The sequence below is a fragment of the Patiria miniata genome, unplaced genomic scaffold (genome assembly GCF_015706575.1).
Source record: "Patiria miniata isolate m_02_andy unplaced genomic scaffold, ASM1570657v1 HiC_scaffold_10, whole genome shotgun sequence".
Classification (NCBI taxonomy): Eukaryota; Metazoa; Echinodermata; class Asteroidea; order Valvatida; family Asterinidae; genus Patiria; species Patiria miniata.
Window position 1 is genome coordinate 7,946,673 of NW_024037048.1, and position 15,464 is coordinate 7,962,136.

Below are 15,464 nucleotides of genomic sequence, written 5' to 3' on the forward strand. Positions count from 1 at the left end.
GCTCCTTAAGATTCAGATGTAATAAACTATATATTGAATGGCCAAATTGTGTTTTTAGTTTCCTAATCGATTTAATGGCAAATATGATAATTTGCAATTATCCAAAAAGCTACCTACCGGATTGTTTTTAAAAACTCTTACTTGGATATTGAAAATCTTACTTGGAAGAAATATAGAAATATAGTTGATTTCAAACGATCAATCAAATGACTGATTTTGGAATAAAGTTTTTCATCGACGAAATCGTGTTTCGTAATCTAAATGTTGTGCATTGTTTTCACTCGTTGTTTTTTTCCTGCAAAAAAACGTACGGAGCTAAACTTACACATGTTTTGAACAGTCAGTCTTCTGTGAGTTTTGAGTGATGTTATTTTTGAAAACGAACAAAATGCACGAAAAGCAAATCCTGTATGCCTATATAGCACCTAAAAAGGGCAGTTTTCGAGCATCAAAATGTTGTTCCTCGACACTTCTTTGCTTGATTTTTGCACAAACGTTTTTATCTTAATATTTTTTTGTATATTTTTATTTTAGGTTTTCCCGGCTGTTTTAAAAGATTTTTCACTCAAATTCACCAACTTTATCGTTTAATTTCGTCCACGAAAAATTTCACGCGCTTTTACAAAAACAACTTAGTCATTAACCGTTCAATTTCAAAGTTTGGTCACCCACTTTAGTCACCGGGTCGAGACAATTCGTCATTACAGATCAAATTCGTCCAAGCTGTTGCCGAATGGCAGCATTCAGAGATCAAATTCGTCTCATATAAATCAATTAGACGAATTTGATTTCTGAATAACGCAATTCGGCGTAGACGGGACGAAATCGAATACTCCGGGTCGAAAACGTGTGCTCATTGTTTGAATTTGTTTGCACTAAATTTGAAATTGTCTGACAAAACACGAAATTAAACATTGAAAGTGCACTAAATCAATGTTGCTGGACGAATTTGAATGTAAGAATCGGTGAATTCGAACGAAAAATGTTTTAAAATGGCCGGGAAAACACATATAATCTATCACAATTAATGAAAGAGTTTTTTTAATAAACCATTGTTCATATTCATATACCTTAAAGGGCAAATAATAAGGAACAACAGGAGAAAGTCTATTAGACATGGTTTTGTACAAGCTCCCTCTCTTAGTCCAGTGGAAATTAAAGTGAAGAGACAATCTACTCGATTGAAAGATTTTTTTCCAATATACTCTTACGTGTCTGTTTCCCATTTGTGGGATTCCTTTTTTTTACTCTGGAAATACGAAAGCATATTGTAAAAAAGTTTTAAAGGTATATAGTTATGTGCACGTTTTATTCTAGTTTGTTTTCCTGACGGTGTATCAAACTATTGTTTTGTGAAAAATGCTTTTTAGGCTCGCGCCCAGAAGGGGTATTAATTGCACGCGTACAAATGTGCTCATTGTGTGCCGTCAATTTCTCCATGACAAAAAAAAGGCGGCTGCAGAGGCGTCGTCGATTTCATATTCGTTGAGAATATTAAGACCATGAATTGGCCTGCCTACAAGTGACAATGGCCAATTTTACACTATATGACTTTTTTGTTGAGCTTCAATACACTTTGGAATTGTGATATTACCTAGATACCAAGGTCGAGTGCATAAAATAGACTTGTTGCGAGGGTAGACCACAATGCAAGACAAGTGGGCACAACGGCTCAACTGTCAAAAAAAATCAAATTGGATATTGCCAGCATCGCGTGAGGCAATTTCACACTGGTTTGCGGCGTGCTTCGACGTCATGGCAATCGGCAAATTCTGATAACGATTCATTACCTTCACTTAATAGAATCATATGCCCTCGTGGATAAAATTTTACCTCAAAGACACAAATAGCCTTCCACACCTAGGCCTTAATCAGTCCGATGCACAGATCTTGGTCGTAAAAAGTTCACGCAGTTGAGAGCAGTAATTAATGGTGTGCATTAAACAGTCTTAATGATTTTTTTGACGTCCTTTTTGGTGCCAAATGAACAGTACAAACGGTCGGATAGTCGCCTGTGCCAGATTCAGCCAGAGATTTAGATCCAACAAATAATTATTCTCGAGTCCGATCCTTGTGTGTATCGAAAATACATGCACCAGGACCAAAATGCTGAACATGACATTTGGAGTTCTGGTTTTATTGATGTATGCTGCCCTGCTCTTCGAAAGAACAACAGGTAAGAAATAGAGGATGATTACGCATCGTAACGCATAACGAATTATTCGATCCGCGACACTTGTCCACTTTCTAAACGGAGATGAAAACTACCATGATTAAAATGTAAACATGCATCGATTATCGGCGTTCTATCAAAGTAAAGTTAAAATTCGGAGTAACTTGCCATACATTTTGGGAACAGGACTGATTCTATGTAGTTTGCAGAGAAACGAAGCGGACTTAAGTCACTCAAGGAGGAACTTTGGATAAAGAGGAGACGCCGAATTCTTCGATAATTATGTTAACCACAAAACTCATTCATAATTGTTGATTTCGCCAGTCGATTTTTAAAAGAAATGTATAATGTCACGGCCTCCATAGAAAGCTGACGCAGTAATCTTCTAATGAATTTTACCGTTGTTTTGATTTAAAATGCTGATTATACCAATAATTATGTAGACACAGAAGAGCAGACGCATGCGACCATGATGAGAGTTGCATGGTCATTACCCGGAAACAGAACAAAGTTCCGTATAACTACACCCAGCATCTAAGATATTATAGCTCATTTTTTTTTATAACAAATGTAATTGTAATGTTTGTTTTTGACATAGCGATGTCCTGCTACATGGGTCAGGAGCCAGACCCCTTCAGCGGTAGATACCGCTGGGTGATCCCCGTAAAGAACCCCTGTCAGTGCAAGGAGGTACACGTGGGTTCACTCAACACTCGAGCACCCAGCAGACCCTTCAATGTGACTTACTATGACACCTTCTTGCGGAGCAGCGATCCAATGGAGATTGGAACATTTCTGAACTGCACTGGTAAGTTACTTGATGAATATACCACCTTTCTAGTGTTTAATGGCGAAAAAGTCAATTTTGAGCGGCCAATTTTATCCCAACGTCTTCGATCAATAATTAAGCACGGGTTTGCCAAAGCAATTCGCAAGCTTGCTCGGTTGGGATTCGAACCTGCAACCTGGAAGTTACTTAACTCACTCATCCATCTGCAGCTTGCCTGGGTCGGCCGGCTGGTTTGAATATAATCATTCAAATAATGTATGACATGTCACGAGAAATAAAACGGAACACTAAGTCCACCCGAGGCGGAATACTTTTGCCGAAACATCATTTGCGAAAGATACATATTCATTTTTTTGCAAGCATTTTGTGACGCAAATGTTCTCAGAATGTACGGGTCTTTCCATGAAGTTGGAACACAGTTTCAAAGTTGGCTGTTGTTGATTACGAAAAGGGCCTTCGCAATCAACTTTTCTAATTAACCTATAACTGCATGCAAATTATTGCTTCACGAGTTCTTGAGTTTGTAACACATTTTTTGGAATTAAAATTCATGTACTTTCATATCAAATTTTGTAAAATGTAATCCGGCCCTCGAAAATGGAGCGAAAGTGTGACAATCAAAAAACTAATTATATTAAACTATGAACAATTGTATATATGAAATGATATTTTCAGCATATGAAAATTGTTATAAGATGTACACAAATTGTCACCAATGTCATAAATTATGTTGCATCTCAAAAATAAGGTTCACTGATGTAACACGTGACGTCCCCTTCAAGTCCTTTTTACAGGGCTGTATTTTGGCAATATTTTCGGCCGCAGCCATCATTTTTACCTGGATTTTAAGTTTTTTGAGTTGCTACTGTCACCCCCCAAAAAACCGGATAGGAGAGTTTCAAGTTATATTTAAACATAATCTTTATCGAAGATAATAATAATAATAATACCGGAGTCCAATATAGCGCACTTATCTATACCAACAATTCCGTAATCAAGCCGCTGGTAACGCTGGTTAAAAAAAAGAGAGGTATATGAAGTTTATGAAAAATATGAGACCCATTAATTATGTAGCACCTTATAAGGGTTCACAAGGTGCGGCGCATATTGCAGCCACTGCCAGAAACACCGGGGCAATCCCCCTCTCTTAGCATGGTCACTGCAATGCATTATGGGGATCCAATATTACCATTTCCATTTTAAATGTTCAACATTTCTCCAAAATATTTCTCATTTTTGGCACTTTATGGCTGTTTTGCATTAGCAAATCCAAGGTAGCAACAATTATAACATCTGTACTCAATTCAATCCAAATTCAGTGTATATTAACTTGAATAAAAATGTGGGGACAAATTTACAAAAAAACAAACCACTTTTAATCCCCCCCCCCAAAAAAAAGCAGTTGTAGCATCACCTATTTGGGACCTCGGGTGCCGTATGTGGAGATATTTGATGCATAATGTGGAAATAAGTACAAGTATTGTGCGTCAAGTGAAAGCATTTGAAAGGAATAAGTAGAAATCATCATATCCCCCAAACCCTTGACCTCTGAATTGTTTATACAACAATGTTTTGTAACATGTTGATTGTCGTGAGACAATTTTAAGATGAATGCTGCCGTCATTCAGATGTTTTTTTTTCGGGCCAAAGTGGGGAAGTGGGAGGGGGAGGGGCGGGGGTTGCAACATTCAACCGCAGATCCATTCCTTATTTTTTAGTTAAAAGTAAAAACATTATCACGTGTGGAGATATTTAGGAATTATCACTAATTCTGCCAAAATTGTGTACACTTTAATTTATAACCCTGAAAAAAAATACGTTTTGGATCAAGCACCTAGTATAATTGTGTCAAAATCAACCAAGAAAACTGTTGTTATAGACCTTGTAGCGTTCATGCATTCCAACATCTACAGATATACTTTATGTTGACATATATCTATGACTTTCCTAACGTCTTACTAAAAGAATTGGAAACGTAGCATCTTCTGTTCGTAAGATATGCAAATTAGATGGAAAACTTAAACGAATCAATTTAAAAAAAAATAGAGATTCGCGTTTGTTACATTACAAACGCTGAGTGATTGGGAGGCAACTATTTCGTGGGACATTGCCCATTTTTATGTGTGAATATTTTTATGTCAGAACAGAAAAATAGAATCACAAAATTCATCCTTTTCTAGTGGAATCTTTTGTTTTTAACTTGATCCAAAGCGTTCTTTTCAGGTAAATAAATTATAGTGTACATTTTCTTTACGCGTACACGTATTTCCGGTTTAATGACGTCATCAGTTAAAACGTGCAAACGGAATACAGGATAAGTATTCATCACGACGTGCAAAGAACTTTCGAGCATATAAAAAAATGGCAATGAATATATAAGTGTAGGCCCATGTATTGATAACTCCAAACTTCTGGTTTGATGACGTCACATACAGCAATTGGAAGCCCAATGTCAACATTGTACCGAACATGGATTTTTTGTGTGCATTACGAGCATAGTCATTGGACACGGGTCAAATGACTGAATTGAATTTAAAAGAAAATATTTTCAAATTCTCCGTACTATAACTTCCGGTCTGATGACGTCATGAATGTGAAACCACGCAGAGGCAATTTGGTAAAATTGAGATGAATTGTTTTAAATTCAATAGTTTTTACTCTCTTTGGCGTGCCGCTGGAGGGATCCATTTCGGGTAATGACATCATCATGCAAATTTTCGCGTTTGACATTCCGCACTGATTATTTGCATATAACTGTTGTAAAATTTTCCCGTTCTTAAGTAACATTCAATTCTCATTGCACTTCCGGTAACACCAGAAGTAAAGGTCAAATGGCCTTGTGCTTGGGAATCAAAAACATTGCCCGAGACTCTGATTACGCTACTTTATTAGTACCTTTGTAAAGCTATTATTTCAAAGTAATTTTTCAAATTGACCTTACCTCTTACAACAAATTGGAATTTAGCATCTTTTGTTCATAAAAAAATAGAAAGCAATAAAAATTCACACGATGACGTCATCATGACGTCATTTCAATTTTCATATATAACACATACCTCACTATGTATTGTCAAAGTTTCAACCCAATTCGCTTTGCAGATCTCTAGATATACAACTTTAAATTATGCATACTTAAGATAACGTCACATGACCCATGTTAACGTCATTGTGGTGTCACTTATTTAAGGCCAACTTTAGATTAGGGTCTTAGTGTGTACCTTGTATGAAGGCCATCTGAATGCATTTCATGTCTAAGTTTGCAATTAGATCAAACCTTGAATCATTTGTTTTTAGAATTAATAAAATAGATCAGTTGATGACGTCATCCTGACGTCACTTCAGATTCTGAATAGTATTATCAATATCTACCTGCCAAAACAGTTTCATAACAATCCGACATTCCCTGACATGTGTTTATAAATAGATGCATATAGTCGATGACGTCAAGGTGACGTCACACACTTTTTTTTTAAAAAGTTGTGAATAATCTATGACCTTACAAACGTAATTCACAAAAAAGGAAGACCAAAAAAAGAAGGCCATATTTGACCCAGTGTAAAGTGAAATGTGGACTCCTCCACGAAATGAGTCCACGGGTTACAGAAACAAGATATTTTTAGGAGTCCAAATGGCATACGATACGGGTTTCCAATTTGCCTAATTCTTTCCAGGCACTTCTGGGTGGAAATTTTCCCAAGTTTACCGGGTAAAATGATCCGGAAAATGATCAAAAGCAGTGTAATTTTTTAAGACCCTGATAGGCTATCAGCTTCGGTCCAAAATTGGGCAACCGGTATCAAAATAATGATCGAAAGGAGCAATGCTCATAGCAATTTTCGGCAAGGTTTGCACATCTAGAGTTGCAAAATGTGTGTGAGCGTTTGCCTTTTTTTGGGTGTTATCACTTTTTTTTCTTTCTCAAAATAGCCGCAATATACTTGTAACTGGATTAATTATATGTGGTAACAAGCATGGCTTGGCCGCCATTTTTGTTTTAAAAAAAGGTGATAGCACCCACAAAGCTGCCACCAAAATTACTCGTGGAGATCAAAACCCAGCCAACGAAACTACCTTGTGAAATTTGAAGATCCACGAGACTAACAAAAACTTTGAATGAAATTCAACGTATAAAATCGAAGCTGAACATGAAAATAGCGATAACGATGTCTCCACATTCAGTTGCTGCAACGAAGTAGACCTCTCCATGTGACAACAGCCCACACCTTGCTTCTGTCTAACCACGTTGCTGCTGGGTTAGCCAATCCGCTCATTAATGCATTATTTATGAGCTCTAATCCATCCCTTAGACTTAAAACCCATTCGTGCTGCGTGTAAAATATTTTATCGTTCTGTCGATAAAATTGATTATTCCCCTCATTTGATACCGACCAAACCCCAAGGCTTATGGCCTATGAAAAGTACTGTTAAAGCCAACAGGAACCCAGATTCCGTGTCAAATCTGGCCAGATGTTTTCTTCTTCTTGGATTGCACACAAAATGTTTTGTTTTCATACTTAAACAGTAAAGACTCGTTTGCCGCCCGATGATTTGTTTTAACCACTGCATGTAAAGATGTGTCAAGTATTGGAACACTTGTCTAATCTGTACATTAGTATAATGTTTGCATATTACGAAAACTCTATAGTGTCAAAAAGAATACATTGTAAAGAAGTGAGATTTATATATTCACAATATGCATGAGTACTTTTTCCAAGACATGTTTTGAAAACAAGAGAGTGAAGTGTGCACCTGTCCCGTATTTAGAATTTAACTCTGTAAGTCATTTTCTACAATTTACACTTGATAAAAGGTTTTCATACTATGCCTGAATTTGGCACAAACAATAAACATGAAAAAGAGTGGGTAACAAAAGAGTGTTTTGAAGTATCTTTAAAATCTAAAAGATGCTTGACCTTAATTTTTTTTTATTATCTTGGTAGCATTTTCGGATTACCCTGTGATCAACGAGAATGGAGCACGTTGGAGATTATTCTGGTGGTGGACTGGTACCATTTGGCCGAGTACGGACGTTGTCAATGATGTATTGCAAGGTAAAACCTTCAATAAACTTCAGTTATTGTATCCATGTCTTTGTCCGTGTCGGTCCGCCTGTCTTTGTTCATATCCATGTCCATGTCCATGACCATGACCATAAATGACCATGTCCATGTCCATGTCCAAATCCTACTCTTTGTCCATCTCCATGTCCATGTCCATCTGCATTTCTATGTCCATCTTCATGCCCATGCCCATGTCCATGCCCATGTCTATGCCCATGTCTATTTCAACGCTATGTCCATTTTCATGCCCATGACGAAGTCCATGCCCATTTCCATGTCCGGGCCCATGTCCACATCCATGTCCATGCACATGCATGTCGATGTCCATGTTCCTGTTTACGTCCAGGTCGCTGTCCATTTCCATTACCATGTCCATATGTCTATAATAATGATAATACTAATAAGTTAACCATTTATATAGCGCCCGTCCATGAAGGAAATCATGCTCCAAGACGCTTTCTATAAAAAGACACAGGATAAAAATACAATGAAGTGTATACTTAAAAAGATTTAAGTCCGGTTCATACTCCACGCGGAAGCAAATGCGAAGCAAAATCCACGTCGCCAACAATGGGCCTAATTCACAAGTTGGCCATTTTTGTCGAGTTCCCTGAAAGTATGTGTTAACTGTTCGATGGGATGGGGCTCCAGACTATTTATACAGGTACAATGAAACCTTCTTTTACTGTCTTTTTTTTTTTAAATCTGGCTTTAAACATTGGGGAATTTTTAGTTACAAATTCAAAATTATTCACTGAAGCAGACTGTAATTGATTAGGAATTAACTTGTTTTCATTTCTCTTTGCAAATTCCAAAAATTAATATTTTACCTCATTTTTAATTCAATATGGCCGACTCGTGAATAAGGGCAATGCGCTGTGAACACATCGCTAACGTCACGAACCCCGCCCTCCCCCGCACCGACGCGAAGCATGAGCCGGGCTTGTAAAATGTAAAACCAGTCTACGCAAACAGTTCGCTAAAACAGTATACCACGAACAATATAAGATAGCAATAAGTTAAAGAATACACATGTATAAAAACAGCTTTAGAAATCAGTTTATGCAAGAACAAGAAATGTGGACAATTAAGTTAATTTAAGTTCAAGTTAAAAAAGCTTGATTAAAAAGATAAGTTTTAAGCCCTGATTTCAATTTACCGAGAGATTCAACTTCTCTAAGGGTCACTCCTGTAGGGCCACCAATGAGAATGCTCTGTCGCCACACATGGACAACTTAGTCATTGGACAGTGCAACCTCGTTGCATTTTGAGACAGGCGAGTCTTTTTTAGGGAGACAGATCTGGTACTACAAATTAATTCATCGGGACACTGACCGTTACATTTATAAACAAGCAAGCACAGCTTGTAAATAATTCGATACTTAACTGGGAGCCAGTGAAGTTCTATGATCACCGGAGTTATGTGATCAAATTTTCTAGTACCTGTGAGAATCCTGGCCGCTTAGTTTTGGACTCTTTAGGTGGACTGGGGAAGACCAGCAAACAATACATTACAGTAATCAATTCTTGTCATGATAAGCAAACTAATAACATGTTGAAAAACAGGATAACTCAGATACTCTTTGATCCTGCTTATATTGTACAAGTGGTACATACATTTGCGGGAAACCTCCCGTTTATGTGTCTGCATGTTCATATTACAGTCCATGTTGACTCCAAGGTCTTTCGCTTGAGTTGAAGCAGTGATGCAATCATCCCCGATGGTGATGTTGAGAGCAGGAACCTTTTCAAGTTCGATGGTGTTCCAATTAGAAGAACATGTGTCTTATTGGTATTCATTTCCAGGTCATTGGAGGTCATCCACCTTTTGATATGATGTCAATGCAACAATTCTCAATGGTAATGACACTGCCTGACACCTCCTCTGATACTGCCGACGTTGACAGGTACAGTCTTGGGTGTGGACTCTCACTGTCTGATGCTGGTTAGACGGATAGGACGTAAACCATCGCGGAGTGTCAGGTGATGCACCGATATATAAGACTGCAGCACCTTGAGAAGAATTTGATGGTCGATGGCATCAAAGGCTGCACTCAGATCCAGCAAGTCTAAGATGGCGACTTTCCCCTGGTCAACACTCATCAAGATGTCAGTTTGCATGCGAGTGAGAGCTGTCTCCGTCCTATGACATTTCCTATATATAAGCGGACTGACACTGCTCGTTTAATTGCTGACGAGAGAGGTGATGTACAAGTTGTTCGGAAAAAAACTTTCTGAAGAACCTTTGCGCAAAAAGATAAACCTGTGATGGGTCTATAATTCTGCAAAGCATCATTGACTTCATCAGGATTCATTGTTCGAAGTTTGGGAACTGGTGTCACGGTAGCCGTTTTGAGAGCTTGCGGGACAACACCGTGCACTATTGATGAGTTCACGATCGATGTCACCACTGGAGAAATGACTGGAAGCTTAGTCGGGATAGGATCAAGATCACTCTGTTTTGGTGATGACAGTTTCAAGTAAAAAATCACATCAAGGTGCCCTAGCTGTCGGTTTAACACTGTGGTCGGTGATGTCTCCGACGGACTAGCTGCGGCTTCTTGATATTTTAGCCGCATAGTGAGAATTTTCTGCTGGAAGAACTGGCTGAAGTGATTTGGAGGTTCCTGTACAGAACTACACGTTGGCAGGACCGTCGCTGACTTTCAACATAGAAAATAGTCCAGAACACGAAACATGCGGTTGCCATCACCTTGTGATGGCAACCGCATGTTTCGTGTCATCGACAACATTTTGCCCTGTTGATCTGACTCACGACCTTGTTCTGCTGATGTTTGTATATATCTCTGTCTATCGCGAGTTTAGTCATGCGCCATTTTTTCTCAAGTTTCTTCAGCAACAACTTTTCTGTATATACGAATTTCATCAGAGAACCATTGAATTTTAGGGCGAACAATGATTGTCTGCAATTACGATGGAGCGTGTTTGTCCAAGAGAGTTTGCAGCGTTTGGATAAATCGGCCAGCAAGGAAGTAGTGATGACTGCCATGAAGAGGGTTACATCAATGTCTATAATCCTACGGTAGGTGCATGGTGCCTGGTGTCTCAAGGGCTTATTGAAATCAATCTCACCAGTTACCATCGAATGATCTGACAGTGTTGGATCAAAAACATCAGTTGTTCTAATGATGTCAGAATATGAACGATCACCAGGAGGTCTAAAACAGGATCACGGATCATTATGAGTAGGCTCCTTGACATGCTGCTTCAGATAACATGATTCAAGGAGATTTGTGAATGCAAATTCTCTCTCGAGAATCTGTCTTGTTGAAGTGTATGTTGAAATCACCCCTGATCATGAACTCTGCTGATGAGGAAAGTATCTCCTCAAGGAGGCGACCAAACTCTGTCAGGAACATGCTGGCACTTGAGGAAGGTGGACGATACAGAATTAAGAGCCGAAGCGTGGCATTCCTACACAGAATATTACAATCCATGTACTCGAAAGTTATAACTGACAAAGTTTTGCACCATGTCCATGTCCGTGTCAATGTCCATGTCAATGTCCATGTCCAAATATAGGTCGCTGTCCATGTCCATGTCCTTGCCCATGTCCATGTCCGTGCCTAGCTTATGCGCAGAGTCATTTCTTTAATTCATAGGACAATCACTTATATGAACAACTTGAATCACTTTTGACAAGTGTTTCGACGACATCCTCCTTCGTTTCACTGTCACGTTTTTTATTTCAATTGAAGACGAATATGGCGACTGTGATTCTAGCGCCCCCTATTGTTTCGGTCGGCTGCCTCAAGAACTGCAGGAATCCTCGTCAGAGATGTTGGGCAAAGATTCAGATGGGAACGTGTACAAGTAAGGTTCCATAACAAATTTAAACCGTCGCAAGAGGAATTCATAGATACAAAAGAAAATAAAAACAAATGAAAAAGGCCATGCATCCACCGGCTTTAAATTGGTATTAAAATCTCAACGTGTAGTTAAAGACATCTGAATATTTTACTCGTTGAATTGCTAAACTTACTTCATTGTACTTGAGTAATTTTACCAAAATAAATAAAAAAGGAAATAGGCCTATGCAGAAAAAAACGAGGTTGAAGCTTTTGTCTGAATCGAGGCGTTATACTAGAAATGCTCTAAGTGAAGAACATTTGAGGACATGCAAATCGTGATTTGGACGGCGTTTCAGATATGGTCTGCAAGCTTTAATATTGAAGTTTGCCCCTGCCAAATAGCGGCCCCCGACTGTGTCTGTCGAATTTCAAGAGGGCTAACTGTAATGGTGCTAGATTTGCAAACTGTACGTCTGTGATATTCAGTGCGCTATCTGACTTTGTTTTCCACAAGGTGGACGTTCAATCCTAGTAATGACGTAGCGCACGCTGTGTGGCAGGCATTCCACGATCACCAGGAAGCCAAGGTCACAGATGGAAACGAATGGTGTCCGGTTACTGTGGCTGGTAAATATTGTGTTCAACAATTTATAAATCTCACAAATATTTGGGACCTACACTGGTCCTCCACCCATAGAAAATGGGGACCGGTAGCTAGCTCCCACTTAAAGCCATTGATTGGATCACCTCTGCCTGATCTGCATGATTGTATATTATTTGAAAGGATATTCACATAAGTGCATGGATGACACTTGAACACATGGCTATCAAAAAACTGACTTTTAGTTTTACCACAACCAGTAGGCAAAATCGCCAGGGTCTTCACGAAGGCAACTTTCAAGTATTTCAACTGCATAGGTTACAAATCCTGAAAAGTAGTGCCCCTCTCTTTATTGATACTCAGCGAAAATTGAAGCTCATCACCACAGAAATGGCACATTCGTAGCCCTGTTGCCATTTTGCAATAGCCTGGTTCCGTGCAAACATTATCGTTGCGATTTTGAATTCAGGAAGCGGGAATTAGACCTTTGCAAGTCCTGCATTATAATTTGCATACATGGGAAGGCAAACATCCTAACGCATTCAGGATTCACTGCTAGCTAACTGCCCCTACATTCCAAGTCCGAAGGTCAACGGAAACGGAAAGGTTTGCTCCTAGACTCCCCACTCTGCCCACCCCGCCTCCTCGGTGACACCAAAAAGAGTCACAGTTTATGTCAATAAAAAGACCTTATAGGGCGGTAGACGGACTTGCACTCAGATCAGGGAGAACTTTGTTACGACAGGTCAGGGGTCGCTTCATGAATACTCAAAACAATATTTAAACCCTTTTAGTTCTATCCAATTTACTCTATGTTGAACTCCTTCTATGATAGGCCTATATGTCTAAAATGAGAAGACAAAGCCCTGGAGTTTATTATTGTTGGGGCTTCAACTTTTCAGGACTGGCACCCAAAGCAAGACAAGACTGTTTCCACTATCGCGAGGAGCACGGCGTCAAGTCTCTCCAAATTGACGACGACAATTGTGACTGTTACACGTCACTGAGTCTCGGCCACGGCATGTGCAAAGCGGGTTACAGCTCCAATTACGGTTCAGAAAACGTGTTTGGTGTGGATCTGCTGTATGACAGCTACTGCCAAACGCCAATACCGTCAAACAGTCTGCGTTTGTACTTCAGAGGTATGTACCAATAGGCCATATTTTCAGCAAATGAGGACGCTCTCACGACGCCATTTTGGGGTTACAGATCCCAAGTTATTCGCTATCGAAATATTACGTTATAGCAAGCGAGGTCACTGGATTTATCTGTGCTGCAGAGTTGTAACGAGTGATTTTTGTGACTCGAGTCGAGTCGAGTCATTTTAAGGAAGTGACTCGAATCTAGTCGAGTCATAGGTCAAAAAGGTCGAGTCGAGTCGAGTCAAATTTATGCTTCAGTCAATTTGAGTCACTGATACCTGAACACACCTAATAAATTACAGAATAGAAGAAGGAACACAAGGCACCAGCTTATTATGAAGATCCAAAGACTTAAAATATGCTGCTTCGAACCCAGTAAACAGCTTCTGCCGGTCGTTTCTACCAAAGATCTACGTAACAGTTAACAATTAAGAAGCGAGTTCGTGATGCGGCGTATTATGTGTGCGCGATAAGCGAGTCGAGTCGACTTAGTTACCTGTTATGAGACTGGAGTCGAGTCGAGTCGCAAAAAATTGTGACTCGAGTCGGACTCGAGCCGAATCATTGACTCGAGTCATGACAACTCAGCTGTAATGCACTGGATTTTTATGTACTGCACGTGTGTTAGAATCAAATTGAAATGGTTTGGAAAATTGGTCAATAAATCGGTCAACTGTTTCGCTGCAATCAGACAAAAAATTCACACTGTAGATGTATTTTTTTTCGAATTTCTTAACAAAACAACACACAAATCAGTGCTCAGAAAATACTCGTAGTGAGTCCGTAGTGAGTGGTGTAGTGAGTGGTGGCCATTTTGCATCGGCGTGATCCGTTGCTGTGCCAAAGAGCTGTTATACAAAAAAGTGCTAATTTTGTCGTAAAGATTTCCAATTCACAAAACAAAGTATGTCAAAATAAGGTACTTTTGGGAAAGAAATCAATTTGGCGTTATTGCAATAATTTATTAGTTAACTATAGACCTTGCTCTTTCAAACGCCACTTTGTTTTTTGAAAATAATTTCGCGTCATCTCAGAACAAAATCTTGAACAAAGCGTCACTTTGTGAGACGAAATGACATGCCTCTCTAAAAGTGTTTTAAAAAAGTACTTTGTCGATGAAATTTCAGTTTGAAACTTTTATAGAACATTATAAACATTAGGAGGGTCACACACTTCAAATAACATGTTAAATTCGCTGCAAATTACCCCATGTCAATTTGCCCATTTCTGCCGGGTTTTTACATACCTTCACATTATTTCCAAAACCCACATTCAATTTATGCTCAAAATGTGATGAAATGTACACCAAAATATTCCTTATATCCATGCATTCATTCAGTTTTCACGCCAGTCATGTACGTTGTATCACAAAAGGGCAAAGGTTTTAAGTTCACCTGATTTTTATACAAATGAGCAATGGTTCTAAAAGAATTCCGCTTTGTTTTTTCCTGATACAGACGACGATGAGTGTGATACAGCCAGATGCCGAAACGGGTACCACTGCGTCGATGGTATCAACTCCTTCACATGTGTATAAGGCTCAATCGAGTTACGGCCGATTACCAACCGTGTCAAATCATGCTTATGCGTATAGCAAGTTAAGGTTTTGCCCTCAATGCTGGTGGTATGTTATTTAATCTGTTGTATTTCTAGCAAAGTTCACAAAAATATATTTTAAAACGAATAGGGCTTATTAACATCAAAATCGCTTTTCAAATCGTCATCAAGAATTGCTATTATTCGCTTCGCTGAATTATTATGTAAGCCTTGTTTAAAATGACCTGCTAGCTTTTTGCCTTACATTTCACGACAATACAGTAAGAAAATTTTAATTGCGGTACCCGCAGCTACATATACATCAGATTCGAACCAGCCAACCGATCCCG

At 39.0% G+C, this 15,464-nt stretch overlaps 1 protein-coding gene across 1 annotated transcript; it reads left to right on the forward strand.

The window, feature by feature from the left end:
* Window positions 1–2,115: 2,115 nt before the first annotated feature.
* LOC119740506 lies at window positions 2,116–15,115 on the forward strand. Its single transcript, XM_038215837.1, has 7 exons — window positions 2,116–2,176; window positions 2,772–2,981; window positions 7,904–8,014; window positions 11,743–11,857; window positions 12,350–12,462; window positions 13,339–13,578; window positions 15,036–15,115. The coding sequence occupies exons 1-7, from the start codon at window positions 2,116–2,118 to the stop codon at window positions 15,113–15,115; spliced, it is 930 nt and encodes a 309-aa protein (XP_038071765.1).
* The last annotated feature ends 349 nt before the right edge of the window (window positions 15,116–15,464 follow it).